The 23,736-nt window shown below is 40.7% G+C and overlaps 1 protein-coding gene across 2 annotated transcripts in view; it reads right to left on the bottom strand.

Moving 5' to 3' along the window:
• nell2a (neural EGFL like 2a) overlaps positions 1 to 19,826 on the bottom strand; it is a 74,597-nt gene extending 54,771 nt beyond the window's left edge. Inside the window, exons 1-8 of one of the 2 annotated variants that reach the window (XM_051073222.1) lie at positions 19,413 to 19,826; positions 19,043 to 19,171; positions 9,810 to 9,960; positions 8,278 to 8,451; positions 6,501 to 6,597; positions 3,678 to 3,750; positions 2,796 to 2,878; positions 2,260 to 2,388 (exon numbers count right to left, since the gene is read on the bottom strand). In XM_051073222.1, the coding sequence (XP_050929179.1) occupies positions 2,260 to 2,388; positions 2,796 to 2,878; positions 3,678 to 3,750; positions 6,501 to 6,597; positions 8,278 to 8,451; positions 9,810 to 9,960; positions 19,043 to 19,171; positions 19,413 to 19,464 (888 nt within the window). In that variant the 5' untranslated portion in view covers positions 19,465 to 19,826. The remainder of the gene's footprint in view (positions 1 to 2,259; positions 2,389 to 2,795; positions 2,879 to 3,677; positions 3,751 to 6,500; positions 6,598 to 8,277; positions 8,452 to 9,809; positions 9,961 to 19,042; positions 19,172 to 19,412) is intronic. The other variant, XM_018684607.2, reaches the window with a different exon arrangement.
• Positions 19,827 to 23,736: the final 3,910 nt, after the last annotated feature.

Below are 23,736 nucleotides of genomic sequence, written 5' to 3'. Positions count from 1 at the left end.
ATTTAAAAAAATAAAAGTCAGACCAAGAGATGTGAGAAAAAGACCAAGAAAAAGCTGTAAAGAATGACAGGAGTACAGGGTATTCATCAGAGATGTTTGTATGTACAAGAACACTACATGTGGAATACAAAAGTTAGATGTTTAGTATAAAAGCAGACTGGTAAAGACATGGCCAATGATTTTGAAAGATCATGATCCCTGCTCATTTTTTTCAAACTGCAGACACAGGGAGGGATCAGTGTTTGAGCAGAACAATTCAACAGTGAGTTATAGCCTTCATAGCAATTTGACATATTTTCTTTCCAACTGTTCTCAATTTTGAGTGGTCATTGTCCCTTTGCCATTTTTGTTGTCCTCAAAAAGTTGCTCAGGAAAATGTTTTTGTGAGTCCTTGACATATGTAGGGGGTGAAATTGAAATTGGTGATATACAGTAGTGTATTGTCTTTTAAGTGATCACCTCTCAGCTACTAACTGGACAATAAGTTCACACAGTTTACTTAAGAGATATATTCATACCATTACTGACTCCTGCCTCAGCTTGCAAACCAAAGTGCACCTCTTTTGTGGAGAAGTTTATTCTTGAGCAGACCAAGATTATATAAAAATGTGCAAGAGAGCTAATATGAAAACTTTCACTTTTTAAGATTGTTAGAAATTGTCAATGGTACAAATGTATATGTCAAAGTTCACCAAAACTGAACTCTGTTAAAAATGAATTGATTCCAGTCAGAATTTTTTCATTATAAATGCTGGTGTGACAAGGCCAAACATAAACATAACATAATTAGAAACATTTACTGTCTGCTTATCCACCACTCCTTATTGCATTTTTTAAATATGCTAAAAGGGAGGATTCTGGCAGAAATCAAGGGTGTGCTAATTCTTAAAATGACAGAAGCCATTGTTGTAAATCTACTCATAACCTACCAGTGGATTTCAACAGTAACGCCAATATGTAATATGTCTAAATGCTATCTCCTTTTCACCAGCTGTGTCTGTAATTAACATTGCTTCCACGGATGAAAGCTCTGTGACAGGAACATCTATGAACCTGATCCACATAATTGATAACATCTTAATGCATGACCTTTGAATTTCAAAGGTCATAGCTAATTGCCACACATAAGGTAAGGAACATATCCCATCTAATTCCATAATTGCATCCCAGGAATGGCAACACACCGTTCCCAGCGAATGGAGCGATTTCATAGGATGAGTGGGCAGAACAAATCCCTGATGATAATTATCATCTGTCAAGAGCAATTAGGTGCGGTGCACTGAGAGATATGTGATTTCCTATTTTTTGCATGTTGAGTAGTGGTGCACGAAGGCATCTCATTGGCTGGTAGGAGGACTTCAGTAGAAGTGAATGATTTTCATGTTCCAAAGCTGAGTAGACTGACAGGGGGTGAAATCTGTTTGCTGATGTGGTACAAGCCCCAGATCTCCAATCGCTTCTAATTCTCTTTTTGGCAATTATTCACACTTTATGCAGCACAAAGTAGACCCTTGAGATAGAGAGAGAATCGAGCATTACTAAGCACTGTTGTTGATGTGTCTAATCCTGAATACTGTGGAGGTTTCAATACAGTATCTTTTCTCGGGTAACTGGGGCAACCCTCCTCAAATGCAAGGAAATAATGAGAATACAAGCTGTCGACAATGGGGCCCCTGCACTCTGCACCTCTATTCTACCCAAACACACACCCACACACCCCCACCTTCGCACACTTGATGAACAGGGGAGCAAAACAAAAAGCCAAGACTTACAATGGGAGCAGTGAACGTGTGTGTGTAAACAGTCACATACACACCTACTGCGGCGAGCACACAAATACAACACAAAGCCATACAGACATGATAAAAAATGCATTTCCTCTTTCTCTAACATACACATGCACACACGCACAGAGATCTGTACGCACACATATACACACACTTGCATTTTCCTGCACACTCACACACAGACGCACACATATCCATCTATTTATTTTATGACACATTCACATGCCTGTAGACATACAATCACACACATACATCATGACAAGCACATAAGTTGAGATTCAGAGTGTTCATGCACGCACACACACACACACACACACACACACACACACACACACACACACACACACACACTCTTAATTAAAATTGAATGCCCTCCCTTGCTCCTTATTACTTTAACATACACACCCATGTATCATGTGTACACACACATAAACACACACACAGAGACATGCACCCTTGTGTGAAGCCCCACCGTGCATGTGCAGTTCCTGCAGCCATCTGTCCAGCCCTCGTCCTCCCTGTAGACGACCCCCTTGACGCTGCAGGTTCTCTCACAATAGCAGCCATCCAGCCCATTCATCTTCTCCTCCGCCCTGGACAGCTGCTCACACCCCCCCCAAAAAAAAACAAAAGGCAAGAAGGAGGGAAGATGAGACTGAGACTCGTTGTGTCTATATTCACATGTAGAAAGCAGAGCTTCAAAAGCAAACCAGTGGCAGCAGAAAAGTAAGTCATTAGTCACCATTAACACCTTTTCCACACACTGTCTTGGTATCAGAACAGAAAAGACTTCAACAATAGCTAATGTCTAACATTAATATGCCCCTGACTGCCTGTTGCAATGAATGTTAATGACAGAAGGACACTGAGAAGTGGATATATTACACTACAACACAATTCTGTGGCACAAATTTGAAATGGTAATAGTGTTTTTTTTTTTTTTTAAAGATGATGCTCAAATTGTGGAGTAAATGTCAAAGTAGGACAGAGTGTATCATACTACATTACCTTGCTGGATGTTTTTGCCAGGATGTCCTGCAGTTCCATGATTTTCTGCACAAGTCCATGGAAATCATTGCAGGTTGGGCATGCTAAGATACAAGAGACAATAAATTCTAATTTAGTACACATAATTCAGTTAGCTGACATCATGATAATCAACAATAATTGCCAATTAAGACAGTAATAACAAACCGATGGAAACATTATTTTTTTCAAGACAGTATTATATAACCAATTATTTAAGAATACATTTTGATTTTTAAAATCAATTTAGAATATTAAATGAAAATGGCATAGAAATGAGCACCACCTACAATAGCTAATCATCACTGTGTTTGCAAGTAACTGAATTGCAAAAATAGTGCAGCATCAAAACGTTTTCCAACTCAAGAGTCTCAAAGATTATCACTTTAAGTCATGCTAAACAGAGATGTAAATTAATTAATTTTGGTATGTAAATTATTTACTTACTATAAGTGTGAGGTGGGCTCCTCCTACAGCCACAGATTATATTTACACAGATCAAATAAAACTTGTACACTGATGTTAACATTCATAAGAGTTTGTTTTGGACCTTCACTTGTATAATTCAAATGTGAAGTAATTTTGTCAAAGTCAAGTGGCAAGTGGGAATTCCCCCTTTCACTGATTTATCGACCATTTGCAAAACTTTTTACTATCCAAAGTTTTATTGAGGGACAAATTGTTTCTCAATTGCTAGCCTGTTTAAAAGCTGTTTTACCCCAGTGAGTGCGGAGCCTTTCTGAGAATTTAAATAAGAAACAAATCAGTGCAATCAAGTGCCCAGCAAAATAAGTGCCAGAGGTAATCTAAATTAAACACTCAGGCAAACACTTCTCAATGTGTTAAGTATAAGACCGTACTCACTTCTGTTTAGATCTGGACACTGTGAGATGTAACCTTGTGGCATCACCAGGATCTCCACGTCCTGCATCACTCCCTGCACACACAGACACATGAGCAACAAACTTTTTGGTCGGGGCAAATAACACCTTATAGAGAGCAGACAGGCAATAAAAATTAGATGAAGCATGTTAATCTGTAGTAAGTGGATAAGGACCCAGAGGGGCGAAGGTGTCTAAGCGTGCTTATAGTACATTTTCCACATGAGATAACCCAAGCATACACAGGACATGCAAATGCAAAGCCAAGAGCCCCATTGATGACAACCTTGGGAACTGCTGCAATCATAAAACTGAATGCAGTGAATTAGCAGTCAATCTGTGAGCCAGTGCAAATTTATTTTTCAAAGTAGGGGAGTGTGAGACAGAGAAGTTAGTTGTGAGGTAACGCATGGGTTGCCTGAATCATCTCATAACTGGACACCAACGGGAAGTTGAGTGAACCAGTGATGTGGGTGTTTTAGTAGGTAGATGGATTTTTTTTCCCTTCAATCTTCTCTGATAAGCATAAACAGGAGATACAGATTCAATTTGATTCCCAATTGGTAGCTTTTCATCCTGTGTCCAAACCCCAAATACATACACACGCACACACGTATACACATGGATACTCTGTCACCATGGTAACTCGGCCCATTTCATTCCTTGAGTGCATTTATTTCCCTTACAGAAGTGGAGCAGCGCAACTTAGGAGAAATTGTTTTTTAAATTGTCTTGCCACTTCAATTTACAGGCCATAAATTTAAAATCCTGCGGAAATGATGTGCTGATTTTTTACGGCAACGCGCTGAAATGGAAGCAGATAGGAGTTGCGTCCACCAGACTTGTAACGAAACCATAAAACTATACATTTATCCGCAGCCACCGTACATTCTTCCCATCATGCGTCTACAGTAAACTTTATCTATACTGTAATTATTACTGTGCCATTACTATCTATGCTTTTTTAAGCGAAAGCAGTTAAGGTCACAGTGAGACAGCTAGAGCATCTTTATCTTTAGTAATGACACGTGTTTCAGAGTGAAATAGAATATATGAGTGCGGTTTAGCTACATAAAGAATTTAAATCAAATAATTTAGGTGTGATTGGATCACTCAAAAGTGGCAATAGCGTAGCAACAATGGCATGATGCTGAGCTGAATAGAGATGGGCAGCTGTAAAGCATCTAATTTATGAATCAGACCCCAGTTACATACATACCAGCTGACAACAGAAAACCCACTTTTTATCATATCCTAAGATCCACTAGCAAGTGTATTGTGTAGATTTATATAATCTGTGAGGTTAGTTAGTTGCCCCCAGTCACATTTGACTGTATAAATGTATGTATATAGATCCCTGTGTTTAGGTTGAATTATCCAAAAAATAGATAACCGAACAATTAACAGAGGGATACAGGATTAGAAACTGAAAAATGTATTGTTTATTCCACTGTCTTTAAGCAAAGCCCGTGCTGTAACGCAGCACTATCTAAACAGCCAGTTGCCAGACTTTGCTTTGCACCTTCTGGCAAGTGGAAAAAAAAGACAGACACACTTCAAATTTTCCAAACTGAGAATAACTTGAGAATTAAATCTGATTTGTGAGTTTCAGTGGCTGCTATTTGTTGTTGCATTTGGAAATGCCTGAATTAAGAATAAATTGTTTCCAGCATTTTAAGTTAGGATGTACAATTTCTACATTACCATACAAATCAACTACAAATTACATATCACTGATGAAATTAAAAAATTGTGTCACTTGATAAGTTAGATACAGTAGATTTAGCTATCATGCTGTGTGTAGACTATAAACAAGATATTTACTGAATTGTGAAGCACAGGTGCAGATACGCTCATTCTGATTTAAGTCTTTACTCTTACTGCTACAGCTTTTTCTTGTGTTCAGCTGACACCCACGTACAAATACAGACTGACCGTTTCTGTGTGTGTGAGTGAGTGTGTACTAATGAAGCAGTGTGTTTGAAAAAGGAGACGTGCCCTCCTAGCAACTAATCAAGGCTTCACAGAGTGGTGGGGAGAGATGCTGCTACGTGACAAGATTAGTGGGTGACCTCCAAGGCTTCTTTCATCTACCAATTAACACAGAGGAAATTCAAGAGCCAGGACACAATGTGTAAAGCATTAAAAGCCACACACACACAGGTACACACACACACACACAAACACACACACACACACACACACACACACACACACACACACCATCAAACACAGAGCCTGACACTGGCAGACTGATTAAAATAGTTATAGTTGCTGGTAAGCTGACATTTTGGCCCAGCATGTCTCCCCAGGTGGGAAATTTTGGAGTGCGGCCCAGTCTAGGAAAGGCGATATATGTCGCCCTGTCTGATAAAAAATACTATGGACTAAGCTTAATGAGCATAGTCCAGAGGCTATTTAATGATTTCTCCCAAATCAGCGTTGTGGGGGTTGCTGAGATAATTGCTCTGGGCTTAGCTGCAGAGTAAGGGAAAGGAAGCAAACAATGACAAAAAAAACGTCAATTCCTACGATAGGCACAGAGACCCACAAATTAAAATGGTAAGCCTTGAGAAATGCATGCAATTAAATGCAACAGCTATAATAAATAAAACCAAACAAGCCAAACAAAGAGGCAGAAGATACAGTAAGAACTGAGATTGAGTACAGGGCAAAAAGCTGAAGCAACAGCTGAGATGAATGACTTGTTCTTGCCATTGTGAATCATTTGTCACTTACTAATATCACAGATCAGGAAGTGCATCTACATTCATATTCTGAGGAAAATCTGTGCGGCAGTGCTAACCTTGAAGAAGCCATGAGCAGCATTTCTCTGTCCGAGCCAGAAGGCAGCATCCTCAGGTATGTCCATGTAGGGGGCTTCCACCACCCGCTCATAGATCCTGCAAAACACACACAGAGTAGTTCATGTTTTGATTTATTTTTTTAATGTCTCACCATTTTTTGACCATTTTAGAATGACCTCGCTCCTCAAACACACACACACACACACACACTACAGGCCTTGCCCTGTTAAATCCTTCTGTTAACTCTTTCCCTGTGGAGGGTATAGATAGCCACATGCTTTCTGCGCTACACATGGTGTCACCGTCTGTTTCTTTTATTGTGCCAAGGAAGATCCTCACACATAAACAGTAACACCTCTTTCATTACAGCAGATGCATGTATAATGCGGGTCTACACAAGGTGCATTTGACCCACGTCGCCGTCAGCAGAGGCCGCAGTCTACAGTGTAGCCCCATACACTTCACTAAACTAAACAACAGCAATACAGTCAATTACACTGAGTAATTACCAAATTAAGTTTCTGTCTCAGCTTTGTCTTTCAGTCCACGCAAATGCTCTCTCTCTCGCCCACATGTGTGCACTTGCTATTTCTCGCTTTTTTTTCTCAGTGTCTCTCTCTCTCTCTCTCTCTCTCCCCCTCACTCTCTCTCTGCTTTTGGGGAGTTAGTTAGATGATGTTTAAACTGCAATATAAAATTATTTTTCCATTCCTCATAGAGGGGCCAGTTGACCAAAGCTGCTTCAAACCCTCATTAAACTCTGACTGAGAGGAGGCTAGTGAAGGAGAGCTCAGCTGACACATGTTGACCCACTCTGACAGACGGCCAACTAAACATTTCTAAAAGGGGTCTAAGACATTTTGAGCAACTGTATAAATCTAACTTCTAAAGACTGTTGTACCAATTATAAGTGACAGAACAGCAGTGTTGCATTCAAGTGCCCCTTGATGGTTGTATAGTGTTTCTTTTCCATCTACAACTTGTTGATAGATTCAGGTAGGGATAGGTTGATGAAAAGACATGCTATGTGATAGCCACATTTCAAATGATAACTTAAAGGAGGAATGCACCAATCTAATACCATTGCTCTCTATTTCTGAAATTTCTCACTCAGTCACTCATCTCTCGCAGCATGACTCGTTGGAATCATTTTTATGCAAGGTAACATAAGGAGAGGTATTGCTGTGGCACCAAAACTGAGTTGGTGGGCAGCCATGACTAAATGAATGTAACAGTGGAAACACTGAATTTCATTATGATATTGACAAAGAAAATGAACTTAATATAGACTGGTCATGTCATGGCTGATACCAATCCGGTGTATTGGAGTGGTACATCACTGAAAAACTTTCATTTCTGGAAACAAAGGAGGAAATCATATCTGTTTTCTCAGTTTTCATCACCAGTATTCTCCCAAAGTGCAACACGTAGCATTAAAAGAGTACTTCACAGATTAATCTGCAGCAGAACTAGAGGTATGCTCTTTTTTTATTCCACACATTCTTTTTCCTTGACAAAACCTGGCACCAACTTTACCCGCAATTCATCTTGAGCACAGACAATTTGGCCAGAGATTTAGGTGTGTTATGCTAGTGGTGCATAATGTAGCTTCGAGCCATTAGCTTGAGATAAGAAGTAGCCACAGAGGTCTGGCAATCCCTCTTCTTTCTAACTCCACACCCCCACACTGTTTTTATTTTCAAACTTTCAAACATCTTAAGAGTTTCACTTTAACTTCATTGTCACATCTACTACATAGAAATTCTATCATCTTACCTGTTGCAGTCAACATGTAGTATGACATGAGAGGCACTGACAGCCACAGAGACCTTGTGCCACTGGTCATCAGCCAGGCTGTAAGGGAACACCTCAGTGTGGGCCTGCTGGCCTTTGGTACGGTAGTGAAGACGCACCTCGCTGCGCTGGCCACTGCTCTCCAGCTCAAGGAACCTGCAAAATAAAAGTACCAGCAACACTGCTTCTAGTAACAGCCACACAATGGCAGTGTCTTTGAGAATTTGCATTCCCTGCATTGTAGAGTATGACTCTGTATGTTGCATTAAAGTCTCATTACTGGAAGCGAATTCTTATTTCTGTTCGCACAAAAACCTGCATGCATCACCAAAGTGTCTAAACTCGGGGCTTCTCTCAGCACAGCACTGAGAGATAAACACGTCACTCATTTCCAAGCAGTGCACTCACATCTCCCCAGATTTGCAACACCATTTAGAATTTAATCACATCAGTAGTCAAGCATAATGGTACTATATGGGTGTTAAGTGCAACATCAGCAACACCTAACAATGGCCCACATGTAGAGGTTCAACTCTTTACATTGGAGTGTTAGTATTCTAGGAGAATCCTCTTCTCCACACCACTGAGATTCACCCAGCATAGTGACACTAATGGAAAGAGCTGCCGATACACACTCATCACCTCTGCCTTTAAAGACAGACTTATTTAAACTAGAGTGATTTGCTGGAAATTATTAAAAAGAAAATACACATTCATGCAAGTGAAGCAATGGAACTGATTTATCTGCAAACCACATCTAATAGATTTACTCTCCCCCAGCCATGCATGCACATTCATCCCAGCTCCATAGATGCACTCGCTGACACTTCTGACGCTGAAATAGTCTTTGCCATGTTTCCAAATGAAACCATGCAGCACTGCTTTGTTGCAAATGAATGGCTGGGAAAGCTAATCAGCGACGGGGAAAGTCATTAACATCCCTGTGAGCTCTCTTCTCAGGACTGACTTTAATGTACAAACTGTTCAATCAACGCATTATGTGGAATTCAGATTGCTGTTCTGATCATCCAACGGCTCAGCTATCACAAACTAATGGAAAACATTAGCATGCTAACTGCCGATGGTGTGTCATTAGTTTTCGATCCACGATTACAGACTCAATGTTTGGATCGTTGATGGACTGTGAATAATAACGTTGGCATACAGGGTGATTTGCTTTGTTTACTCGACTGGCGTGTGAAGGATCTAAATGCTCATCAAATACAAATATTCAGGTTTCAGTCATCATATTACAGATTGCTGACATGACAAAACAGAGACTGGTACTAAATTTAGAAAACAACTTTAATTATGGTTTGTTAGTGTGGCTTTATAAACAGCTTTACTGTACTATATGTGATATTTTAGAATGCAAAAATATGCATCTCAAATTGAATTCTCAAAATATATGTTTCTAAAAAAGGTTTGTAAATGTATTTTTAAATATTCTATATATGCAAGAATATTCTAGTAAATAGTTATATTTTAAATAAATGGTACGGATACCCTCATACCTGTGCTCAGAATGATGGATGGAGAGGATGACCCCAGAGTTGAGGTGATCCTGTTTGAGGGTCACCAGCACAGTAAACTCATTCTTGCCTCTCAGCTTCTGCACCATTTGCTCTGAGACCTCAACAGGAGCCTTCACTTCCCTGGAGGACCCTGAAGGAAGACAAAAATATCAGATATTATTTAAACCCTTAAAAGCCACTTCCTTGTGGAGATTGTCTTTTAACTGTTATAACATTATGAAAATAAAAATAGAACTAACAATGTCACAGTCTTTAATATGTATGTTTCAGTAATCTTACAAAGACTTTTGCTGAATATATTGATGACATGACATTCCCACCAAAAAGCTTGAGCTGCATATGAAAGCAATATTTATGACACATTACAGTGGATTAACATTGTGTATTTTGCTCCATGCCAAAAAATACAGCCGCTGTGTTAAATAATGTATATGGATATGAAAAAAATACATTTCTTTATCAAAATCTAGACATTTTTCTTAACCTTAATTATTTCCTTTATTCAAACAACAGTGGTCGGGAATGAAAACACTGATGAGATGAAGGCAGCTATATTACCCTTAATTACATACAACAATTTAACTGAGTGATGTTAAAATGCACTGTAGCTCAAATGATACGCACTACACATTTTAGGAATACAAGTCATTAAACAGGGAAATCTGCTGTACAAAACTACAGAACATTCGGTTGGGATTTCACAGGCCATAAGCTTTAAATATTTGATGTACATTCACTCTCTGGACGAATTTGAATTCATAAATGAAAAATTAACGCTAAACCCACTAAACACACTTACTAGTATGAAAACTTTTAATGACAGTGTTTCATGTTCCATATAAAATGTTTCATAGTTCAAGTGAATATTTGGTATATTGATGTATTTTATAGCTCTTAAAACTCTCACTTCAGAGATCTGCAAGTCAAACACTCCATTCTGAAAAATAGTTGATAATTTTGCTGTAAAACCTGTTTTGGTTTATGTTACCTCAAGACTTCTTAAAATAATGATGAGGATGTTTGTCAAATTAGGGCATTGGGAAACTAGCCAGCAGTCTTTGAAGCTTAAGTGCTTTCAACATGAGGTCATTCACCCTAAAATAAAACTTGAAGTCATCCACTTGCTAACATTATTAGATACCAACCCAAAAATCAGATCAATGGATCAAACACTTTCTTCTCAGCTTGGTGTAGGACTAGAGATATGAGTCTGAGGATTTGGGGAGAAGAAGTGAAAGGCTAATGGTGCTGGAGTGCGTGGATGGGAGGGCATTTTCTGTGTAGTTAGCTCGTAAGCTCCTGTTCCCACCAGTGTGCCCCCTTCCTCCTCTCTTCTAACTCTACACAGACATCTATGCTACTTTAATGGAAGCATCAATAAATGATGACGTTTCTCAGAAGCAATCACATCAAAGAGTTCACTTCCAGCTATGGGATGCATGCAAGATGCCCTGGCACACTTAAGCGCTCCAGGAAGCTAGCATGGTGGCTTTTCCTCAGTGTATTAACATTACTTCCAGCTGGTGGGAGTAGCCAATTAACACAATGTAACATGAAACAGCAAGTAACGCCATGATGAAGACTGGCTGTGCTCATTGCTTATATACGATACAATGACAGCATGCGGAAAACAGGAACACTGTTTTCATACTTCTCTTCTTAAACTTTCAGTGTGCACTTACCGCACTAACATTAGCCTGTGCCTGATGTAGGCTTTTAAGCCCATCAGGGACATATTTTGAGTCATTTCTGTCTAAACAAAAATGCTCACTGGATTTGTTGTCCACCAGAGGAGATGCACGGGGCACCGTTTCATGCATTTTGCATTGCCAGCGGAGTATCATTCCAGTGTCATTGGTTGAGGTGGGACAGATGGTCCAATGACTGCAACAGGAGCTTTGCCTTGCAGTAATCTGCTGCCATCAACAGATCCCATTTAATACCAAATCCAAATGACCAGTGCTGACAATAATCTCAGAAATTATTGAAAATGATTTTTCAGTTAGTCATCGTCCACAAGCAAAGATGAGCTCAAGCCAAACAGGATTTACAATGTCTACAACAATATGCGTTGGTCGGTCTATTGCCATGCCATGTGTTGAACAGAGAGCACACTGACATTTCAATCATGGGCAAAATGAGCGCAGTGGGAGCAGGTGTCAGGGCGGGGTCCACACTGAGAGAAGGTTGATGAGGCAGGGGGGGATGGTGAGGATTGAGGAACCGCTACCACTGGGCTGCTCCACAGCTTGGCAGCCATGAGCCTTTGATCTATGAGTGAATGAACTCTCATCACCAGTCTTTATACTTTGAGGGGAAAGGGCTGCCTCAAATGGGACTGTGGGGGATTGGAGGGCAGAGGCATCTTCTCATTTGGATGGACAGATGAGATAAGTCAATAGAGCTGCCCATATGAAAAGCGCAATGATCTCAACACTCTTAACGGGCACTCAAACCAAAATTAAGACAGCTATAGCAGGAACATTTCTGCATTCCTAAAAACATACATGAAAGAGTGGTAGATTTGTTTGTGCTGTGATAAGAGGGCCAGCTTTCCTCCCTGCCAAATCAATGTGGCCCTGCTGAGGGGGCCTTGGGTCGATTATCTATTGGCAGGCGGCTGGATGGGGTAGCCACCTGCTCCTAACGACCACTCTGATGTGAGGTACTGACACAAAATAGCTCGAAAATGATGATCTAGCGCATAAAATTCCAATCAGCACATTTTTCAGTGTATTAACATAGCTCTTATCATCTATCCCAGTTGTTTACAGGATGTAAGGATGGGACGATTTTAAGAAAGTGTGTTTCTGAGACATAAAAAGTTTTATCAGCTGACTAGAGATCTCCAAAAGCCTCAGGCTCAACAGCATCCCTAGGAAGCGCAGCTTTGGGCTACAGCCTAATCTTATCTCCTGGGTACATTGTGCTTTAATGGTTACACTCAGGCCCCGATTTCCATCCCTCAGCTTCACTTCTAATCTTAAACTGTCTAATGTGGTCTTATTTTGTCCGACCCTCAGTACATACACAGCTGCAACCCCCCCCCCCCCCACACACACACACACACACCCATCCCTGCATTCTCATGGAAGTATACTGGCAGCGCTGCACCAGCCACTTGCTCACACATTTAGCATTTAGAACAGGTGCCCTGCAGCAAAGCTTGAGAGTCCAGATACGTCCCACTTTGACACAATCCTGTTCTCACACACTGCTTTCACCTCTACCTGTATTTACAGAATGGGGGTTTTTGTACTGGAAAGAGTTAGTCTCCCCTCTCTTCGAGCAAAAAGAACATAATTCTGAAGTATATTTTTATGTTCATTACATGTTTGGCTTCTAATTTGATTATTTCCCAGAGGAAACTGTGACTAAAAGCAGTATTACTGATATTAGATAAGAGGATCATAGCCACTTTTGTATGTGAATAATGAGGACTTTCATTCTTTGGTCTCAAGTGGATTGCCAGAACAAAATAACACCTCCTACATCTTAGCAAAAACTCTTCAACAACATTTTGCGAATAAGCCATCTTTCCACCAGTTAAGAGTGAGCGAGCCATGAGATGCAGGAAACACAAATAACCAAGAGGGGTCAGAATAAACACTATGATCCAATCAGCAGAGGAAAGAATACAATATTACAATAAACCAAGTAAAAACATTTTTTATTGCATAATGTTTTCTGTTTGAAAAATGACAGAGCATATTTCAAACAACACATTTTATCTGCTGGCCTGAGCAGAGACGAATATGTGTGGGAGGGTTAGGCAGGAGAATATCTCTCCAGAGGGATTAGAGTAATGATAAACTCTCCACCGGCAGCAAACTCCAAACCTTTCATTACTGTCAACGCACACGCATGCGTTTTGTGAACACATGCACATACGCAAACAGGTGTAGACGGCAACATGTACAAACACACACAGACACTATAACACAGACATTTTGGCTAGCCTACAGCTCCACACGAACACTGAGTCAATACAAAGAGAGAGACGGCCGCAGAGATATGCAGAAACATGGGCTACCACAGAGATGAATGCATACACACACACTCACACACACTGATACACAGGCCAACCCCCCCAAAAGCTGGTCATTACAGCTCCTGAATATTCCACCGCGCTCAGTCAATCTGCATTCGGTGCCCCATCTCCCCCCACTGTGTCTCCACTCTCCTGGAACAAATACTAAACTGAGCCAAGGGCACCTCCAGGACTGCTTTGGCCAGCAATTTCTCCCCAATTCTCAGATCGCCTCCTCAGTGACCGCCTGTCTGACATTCACACATACACAGAGCTAATGACAGCCTTCCAGCCACCCAACTGTATAACTGCCCTGGGGGGGATAGAAATATCTCTCTCTCTCCATGGTCACCAGCGCTCCTGTGTGGAACGTAGGATCAGGCTCGCCTCAGAAGGCAGCAAGCAAAACAGACTGACCACAGGGAGTTGGGGGATAATGTCAGGCAACAGTTTGGAAAAGGTTGGGTAACTTTTTAGGCAATGCAACAGTGCACAGCAAAAACTACAGTATGTATCAATATATTTAGACATAAAATATGGGTGGACTGGATTATCTAGTGCTAAATAATTTAGGTAGAGGTCACCTGCCTGGTCTTGATTCAACATTTTATCTTTCTTTGGATTATTGTTAAAACACAAAAAAAGAATCCATAGTAAGGACACACAGAAATACTCCTAATAGTCTTATTCTTCTAAAACAACTGAAAAGATCTGTTATGCTGTACTATTATTTCAACATGTACCTCAACAAAAAATTGAAACAAGAGAATGAGGCAGATTGTTAAAGAATATTACCACAAAAAAGCCCATTTGTTTCAAAACAATGAGCCTTCACACTCATTACAGCCTCCTGGCTCGCTTCATATTTTTTTAAAGTGTATTCTAAAACAGTACTTGCATGCCTTTATGTGCACTGAAACACTTATTGGTCACTGTAATGAAGCAATTTTAATCTAAATATTGGAGGACAAAATCTGCAGAGCAAAAATTCTACTGTTCAGCTTAAACTAATTAATGTGAGGCCTCTGCAGTCGGAGTTAGACAAATCAGTTGGGTATTGTCTAAACTTACAGTCTTTTTAATACCAAATTCCCACTTTGTGTTACTATCCCTCTGCTGCAGTTCAGCAAGGAAACACTTTCTATAGAAGCACAAAGAGGGAATTTCATACTAAGAAGACTAACTCTGGAAGAAACCCCAACTGATTTGTCTGACTGCAGGAGCATCACATTAGCTTCAGCTAAACTTTGGAGTGCATTTTTACGAGGACGAGGACTGTGGATTTTGTTCCCTATCTATTATGTTGAAATCACTTTAGGAAGGGAGCTCTTTATAGCCAGGATGGAAAGGTGGAACCAATAATGCTTTTAACGCACATTTGGGCATGTCAGTATTGTTTTCAGATTATAAATGCGAGCCTATTCTTTAGGTTCCTGACCATCAGTGTGCAAAATGTGCAATCCTAAACCAAGCTGAGCTGAAGGAAAAATAGTTTTGAGCACATTTAACTCAAAATTGTAGTCTGTCATTGCTTATATCTAAAAAGTTTTTTTGTTGTGGACAACAAAAACACATTTTAATTGAAAACCTTTGTTGCACGCTGGTGGTTTGGGCTCATCCAGGCAAGGAGTAGTAGCACCAATGAGTGATTCGGATCATTAGGACTAAAGGTCAGGACATCATTTTTAAATTTCTCTCTTGCAAATCACCCAGTTTTATGGAGGTGCAATACTAAATGACTGCCTAGTTTAAAGCTACACCTTTGAGCTAGTTTAAAGAAATCAAGCATTGTTTGTCCATTTTAATCCTTTAGCAGAATTATCATCTACTGTTTTTACTGTAAGTATGTACTTATTTGCATGATACTAGCACCTTTCTCTATATTGGACAACATTGTGATTCTTTGTTATTAGGAGAGATCTGCGGTGCATCATGCAACAGGAACGATGAACACACTGCAATACAACGTTGGGCAGTGGCTCTTATCCAAATCACCTTACGGTATGAAGAGAGCATAGAAGTTTAGAGTGAGTGTTAGACTAACCTCTTTTGTCAGTGTTAATCACCTTATTGATCCTTCTAGACAAATTTCCATTTTGGTTTTTTCCTTTAAGTGTTGGGTTGGCTACAGAATAGCACCCTCTGAACCTGCTCGAATTCAATTCAGCAGAGAGTACAGAAGCTGCCCTCCTATACAACAAGCTTGAATCTGGGCTCTACAGTTGAAAGACTAAGCTGCCCTTCCACCCATTGCATTACATCTTTATACAGTATAGCGCAGCTCTCCTGTGTATTATAGTTACAAGCAGCTGGAGAGTGTAGCTCCTGCACTGGAAACACACAATTGCCATTCCTATTCAAACACTTGTATCTACACCACACACATCAATGCAGGATAACTCACATTCACACAGCCCCTCTGTCTTCCTTTCTCCTTTTCACACATGCACAAGAAAACATACACACAAAGCTTTGCTGTATTATACATGAGTCTCTTCCATCCTGTTACACTTGAGTGTCGCTGCAGTCAGGGTCATAATCACCGCAACATGCAGAGAAACACCTCACTGGCAGTGTTCAAATAGTCTGAGCAAGAACATGCTTCTGAGACAGACAGGATTCACACACAAACAAACACACAAACACACACACACACACACACACACACACAGAGATACAATTACAGAGGAGTCTTGTGCTGCCGCTGAAAGTATGCTTCTAGCAATTGTGTTGTTTGCACTTTGAATGAGTTTGGTCCATACGCTTGTAGCCAGAGAGGGAGAGAGTGTGGGTGTATGTGTGTTGGGGGAAGGGAGTGCTTCTGGGTGTGGCCCCTGTGCTTATTTATACAGAGACAGACAGATATCTATATGTCTCGATATTAAAAAGTGTGGGGGGAAGTGCTAATGACGTGAGGATTTTGCGGCGTGGCTGAGCATCACCTGGCACCAGGACACAAGAGGGAGCGTTGCCTGGAGGCGTTTCTTCCTCTCTGTTACACCCATCCCTTAGGTCCACCTCTCCTAATGCCACGCAACATAGCACTGACAGCTACCTTCAAGAGCATCAGCAGGGGTGCGCTAAACAGCAACCCCTCCTCTGCTCGCTACTCTCCTCGTTCTTTCTCAGACAAAAACAACATACTTTAGCAGATATAGGGAATAGCAATGTGCACACCACAATTGCTTATCCACACACATGCACATATACACATTCCTATAGTGTGAATTACACTCTCCCCTGGCTCCCTCTCTTTCAGCTCTCAGCAGCTACCCCTCCTCCTGCCTCCATCCAGCACCCAGAGATAACAGCCTTCCCTTCGGGCAGGCAGGAAAGCAGGCAGGCAGCGGAGGGGACAGCCATGGATATGTTCTGCCTGCTATCTAATGAGCGTCGGAATGTCACCGTGGGCCTGTCTGCTGGTCCCAGCCAGCCAAGCATCCATACATGTGGAATCAACGCAGTCTATCAAACAGCTGGCAGACAGCTCTGCTCCCTACTTCTCCCTCTCTCTCTCATTTTCTCTCTATCTCAGCTTCTTTCCCTCACTCTCTCTGCATCTCTACAGTACTGTATGTGCCTCTCCCTGTCTATTTCTGACCACAAACAAGCAGAGGCCCAGGTCTGCTCTGCCGGTACGCCTCTCCCTGCCTCCCCCTCACCCACCATCATTGACTTAACATAGACATCCCAAATGAAGGATGGAGGCGAGCACTGCCATAAATAACACGCCGCCTGCTCCGCCTGGGTAACTGAATGTACTTAGCAAAGGTAATGCAGAGAAATAACAGAGAGTAATAACGGAGAGGTGCCAGTCGCGGAACCGTCATGTTGTTTTTTTATTTCATGACGAAAGCTGTGGGAGCATCTTTCTCTAACTGTTTTTGTTGCTCTCATTCTCTCTCCCTCTCTCTTTTTCCAACTCTTCCTTGTGGTCTCTCTCACTACCTGCCTGGGTAAAGCACTTCTGAGTGTTGTCTACACGAAGGACATCAAATGGCCTGCATTCACAGAGATGCTGGAGTTGCTGCTCCATGCAGAAGAGCTGCTGTCTCAGCGGCTGTGCAAGGGGAGATTAGAAGATATCAGCGAGGAGGGAAAAGCAGAGAAATGTCGACAAATGATTGCGGTGTTTCTCTGTCCCAAAACAACATTGTCACTTTGGTGCCTTATGTGATCCGTGTTGAGATCCTCCTTGTGAAGATTTGAATGCTGCCACATCTTTGGTTTTGCCACTGATCCGGGAGCCAAAAGCAATTTCCTCTGTCGCTACTTTTGGCTGGGTTATGATAGACATCTCCATCCCAGTGATGGGACTGTTAACAGTCTCATTTGGATTGTAATGAGTGTCTGACATCAAGTGACAAAGATCTAACACTGGCAAAACAGTGCATATAAAAGTCAAGCACGACCGCAGCTTTGACAACTCCATTTTGCACACTGCCATTTGCTAAATGCCATAGATAACATATTTAGCCTACTCACTGCCTTACGACTGACAACATGGACATCTGACTCATTCTTCTACCCATTCATATTTTGGGTATAGACACTACTCAAACTGCTTACACACTCTAGCGGATCACCAATGGGTATATTCTAGCAGGGGGGCCCATTCACCCTCCAGACTCACATCATACATCTCCGTGAACATGGGGTTTTGTCCCTGCCTAATCTGATTATGCTCAGTCTTTCTATGATTCTTTGCGGGATTCACCCATCTCTCCCCCTCTGCTCGCCCCACTCACCCCACTTTTTCAAGAGGACCTAACACTGCCTATTGTTCAGGCAGGTGGCAGTCTGAGGGCCCCCGAGCTGTCCCGTAACAGAGAAAAACTGAAAATCCACTGTATGTTGTCCCTGACAGTCCCTCATGCAGTTGTGCTGTGGACAGTAAGAACCACATACACGCATATGGGCTACAGTATTATCAGATGATCTGACATTTCCAGAAAAAGCTCTACATCTGGCATCTCACTAGAGGAACAGATCTGTGGATTGCTGGACTGCTCCCCGTTAGTCTTGCAAGTTGTTAAAATATTAAAAGCACAGCAATGTTTGTGTGACAGTGTCAGTTTTCATTAAAAACAGTTTGGTCCACATTGTCCACATCACCTTATCTGGAGACATTTTTATCTTCCATTAATGAACAAAAATACAAGGAGTGTGTGTGTTACTGTACCTTGGAAGTGGAAAGCTCTAGACTCGCTGTGGAAGCCCTGGACCTGAGTAACTCCATCAAAGCCTTCTCCAAGCGTTAGTTCATCAAACACGCTGATGCGCAGGGCAGGGTCAACCCCAAAACCTACAACTAATTTGCAAACACAAAAACATTGTTGTCATTGTTATTAGCAAGACAAGGACACCTGTGATGCTATTAAAAAATACTGTAATATGCATCCTGATTAATCAAGTATGTCTGGATTGACATCTAGGTTTCTCAAAGACAATTTGTGCAAAACAACACATACATTTAATAATGTATCTCATCTTACAGGCTACATGTTGCAAGAGATGATTACTGTATAATCACTGACAGCCCTGTGTCCTACCTGAGGAGGCGCAAAATATGCTGAGAACCAGAAATAGCTGTAATAATCCCATGGTGAATGTATTTAAAAAAAATTAGTCCATGTTTTGTCCACTTCCGAGAGACAGTATTGTTCAATCACATGCGAATGATGTTATCGCCCTCGCAGAGAAGGCTATTTACCAATCCCAAATGTTAAGCGGAGGCATCATCACAACTTTAGATGCCCAATGATGCAAAAAAAAGCAAATCCGGTGAGAAGGAAAAAAATGCAATAATGTACAAATTATTCCATGTAGCGCAAGGTCTGCTCCATCAGCACCATCCGCGGCACAGGTGGGTAACAGAGAGGATGCACAAAGCGAGCTGCCGTTGCCTCACCAGCTCAACAGACGCTCCCACAGCAGCGTGAATGAGAGCTGCGGCCGCTGAAGGAGGGGGGGCAGGAAAACCTGTCGAGGAGTGAGAGAGGAAGACGGAACGAGGTACAATGAAGCCCCCTTGTGGCCAGAGACGGCAAAAGCCTTGATGGAACCAAAATGAGCCTCTGGTATTGATTGCAACCACGCCTATTGCCAAGTAAAGAAAACGTCCACAGTGCAAATTAATGCCAGATAGGAAAAATAGTCATTTTAGCATGGGTCAGGTTAATTATAGATTACCCAGAATTCCCCGGGAAATAATGATGCAATTTGGAAAAATTGTAGGTAAAATAGTGAGTTGATTCATTCCAATTAAATGTTCAGTTAATGTAGCTTAGTCAGTGCAGAGCAGGTCAGGTCAGCAGAACATTTGTCTACAGGTAAGCACATCATTTAACATAAATGAACATTAAAGTTTCCAATTAGGCTAAAATAGCCTCCCTCTGGACATCAACAAATGCTTTTAGACTGAACTTATTAAAGTAACAGACAACTATTCCTGTAATTAGGGAGCAAAATCTACCTAAAATAGCTAAATGTTCTGTGGGCAAACAGCAATAGGTTAGTGTAATTAAATATTTCCCTCTCACTTATAACTAGTTTAGATATTACTAGTCTTTACTACCTTAAACTTTAAAAAAAATATATTTGATTTAGTAAATCACTAGTCTTTAACTAGCTAGTTGTAAAACATAGGAAGGATTTTACACACAAGTCTAGAGATAGCTGTGTGGACTGTTGGTGCAATCCAATACCAACATTTGTATTTTTCTCAAATTTAAAATAAAGTTGTGTGGGTTTGGACACAGTTTCTAATGTTGATGAATGAGGTTTAAAGCACAGGCATTAAAAAAGAAGATAAATATTCATATTCTTTTTTTTCTATCACACTTCTTATTCTCGTGATACTATATGGCTGCCATAAAAAGTCAGCAGACATAAGATGGTTTAAAAACACTAAACCAACAGCATCTGGAATTGCTGTCTCTACAGTCCTGAAGATGTTCCAGCACTCATCCAAGAGGTTTCATCTGTTCTACTGACAGGTGGTGAGTCACCCAACATTTAACATCTCTGGTGGGTTTGCATTGATGTTACATGAGGTCACAGAAGTAGTCAGGGTCATATGGATATCATGGGAGTCTAGAGTCTCACAAATTAAAGAGTAAATTTGTGTGAAACTGTCTGGAAAGGGATGCTAGAACAGCATCATGAGCAGCTGATAAAAAAGCCCCCTCTTTTCTGTTCAGGAATGGTTGTTCCAGTTTGATGTAGATGGCCTCCTTTACTCCTCTTTCAAACCATCTGTTTTCTCTGTCCTCATAGAGGCCAACAGAGAAAATACCAACTGTCTCAAAGCATTAAGCTGTTATGACACATTTAAGTGTTGTAAATGCTTTAATTGTTCTACGATCAGAGTTATGACCTCCTGTAAGTATACAGTTTCATTTCTTCAATTATTCAAGTCATCCAGTAAAGTTGAAGTTTGGCTTTTCGGTAGGTGGTATGGAAATGAAAATGGAGTGCTTGGCTGCCTGTGTGACTCAGCTTTGTTAATGCCTTTTTATAGAGCACAGATGCTTTGTGCTTTGAATATTTGTTTATTCATCTTGCATCCTCTTCATCCATGGGAGCAATTACCATTTTGAAACATAACCGTTTTATCAGCAGCCATGCTATACTAGTGATGATTTTTTTGAGGATGATAAAGTTACATTTTCCCTGAATCCTAATAAATTTCCTGCCATATGGACATGAATCCAAGCCTTTTCATAGAGGCTTGTTCTGAGGCGATCCCAAGTCCACAGCAAACTCCAGCCAATCGCAGGATCGCAGGGAAAGTCTTTTGTTGTTTGTGTTGGTCTGCTGCAGTAGGCTGACACGTGAAGGCCAGCAGATTTGATTATAGGGACAGTTCCAGATCCTGTGTGGTGCACAGCTCTTCGCTGAGCACCCCAGATTAACACCAACATATTTGTCATATCAATCTGCCGCCCCTTAAATACAGTTTTCACTGATGCCAAAACATGTTTTGTTTTGATTATGATTCATGCAAAATGGATATATTCTGACAAATAGGCTCCAATTCAGATAGCTTGTTCATAGGTCCACAGCGTGCAGCTAATGGGTGGCTATTGTCAATAAAACAAAGGCAGGCAATGGCTCTCCATGCAGTGGCAGTGTCACATCTGCTGTGTGAGAGGGCCTCTAACCCTCTATTCATTATTAATAATACTAGATTTCTTCTGGGTCCAGACACAGGAAATGTAATTACTTTGTATTGCCCACAAGTTGTCATTTCCTAAAGTGCCATCAGGAAAATAAGAGTCATTAAAGCCAGCCAAGAATGAAAAGTAATAAATGCACACACATGCTGTACATGTGCACACACACCATTTACAGTATATATAGTCACTGATACACACACACACACCGAATCTCTCAGGGCAAGGACAGAGGGACAGTGGAAGTCCTTTGGTTCATCTCAAAAAGATCCAGATGGGTGATGCATTACAAATCTCTCAGGGGCTTATTCACTTAACTGCACCATACAGACACACTAATGCCATAGACAAAATGGAATAGCTTACAGTAGCCGTGCCAGGATTTGAATGAGCTGCAGTATTTAAAAAAAAACAAAACTCCCTATTGTTCCCACAGGGATCTCCTGGGATTCGTTGCATAATTCCATGTTATATTGACCTTGTCTGTCTCTCCGTTCTGACATTCATGAGTCATATTAAAAACGGTAAGCGCTAACGGTCCATTACATCCATCTTCTTTTCATATTCATTAACATTCACTTTGACAGCATATGATTAATTTAAATATGAATAAAATTATGACTTAAGTGAATCTGACAACAAAAAGTTTTCACATTAGAATACATTTTGATTCATTTTGAATGATGCCATTGTAAAGCCTATAGTTATAATGCTCCTAGTCTGATAGGGGGAGTCTCAAGAAAACAAAATTGCAATAAATAAATAAATGATTAGTTTGAGAAAGTGACAATCAATCAATAGAAACAACTGCAAGATTGCAAGATGCATTCCCATACCTCTCCGGGAAGTACTTAAAATAAGTGATTGACTTTTTTTAAAAAATCGAGTTTTAGAATAAGAAAAAATGTAGAACAAAGGTTACATTTAAAAGTATCCGTCATCCACCACATTAATCCACTGAAATACAGATAATTCTCATTCTTTCAGCGCCATCTTGAGTTCATGGCACTGAATTGCAACCACAGTATCAGAGTCTAGCAGTACTGAGGTCAGACAGACAGTGTCACCCTTGGACCATCCCAGGGCTAAATATGTGACGACCTGAGGTACAGCAACACAAAGATGCTATAAGGACAAGGTAGAGTGTAAAAAAACTTAAATGCAAAGAAAGGAGAAAATACTGTGCACTCCAGAACCTCCCTCAAAGGATAATTGAAGACCTGGTGATTGGTTGGGCCAAGATCTGGTTTATCTCTATCCTGATGGTAATGACACCTGTTTTGGGTTTTTTAGTAGTTTACTAGTACAGTGGTGTTATCTGTTTGTAATACAGGAATAAAACACTGGAACTGTGTGCATACCACAGAGTGTAGCTGCTTCTGAAAAGTTCTTTGGGCAATAATAAATGTAATAATATAGACTACCCATCATATATGTTTCACGTGTTGCAACAGAAAGTGAAAGGAGAAAGTGATTATAATGACTTAATTATAATGATAATATAATGATAATAACTTGTGTCTATGAATGTGAAAAGGGTGAGTCACTTAATGTTACTGGGTTTTGTGGGTCTTTTATGAGATTATTGGTAATTGATAAAACCAAATAGTAATGGAGCAATAAGTAGCAGCTTTAACAAAGTACATACTGTGTTGTCTTTATTGAGATATATTTTGTTAAATGTCTGTCCACTCACTCT

The sequence above is a fragment of the Lates calcarifer genome, linkage group LG10 (genome assembly GCF_001640805.2).
Source record: "Lates calcarifer isolate ASB-BC8 linkage group LG10, TLL_Latcal_v3, whole genome shotgun sequence".
Classification (NCBI taxonomy): domain Eukaryota; kingdom Metazoa; phylum Chordata; class Actinopteri; family Centropomidae; genus Lates; species Lates calcarifer.
The sequence above is the reverse complement of the archived record's forward strand: the minus strand, read 5'-3'. Positions and strand labels throughout refer to the sequence as shown.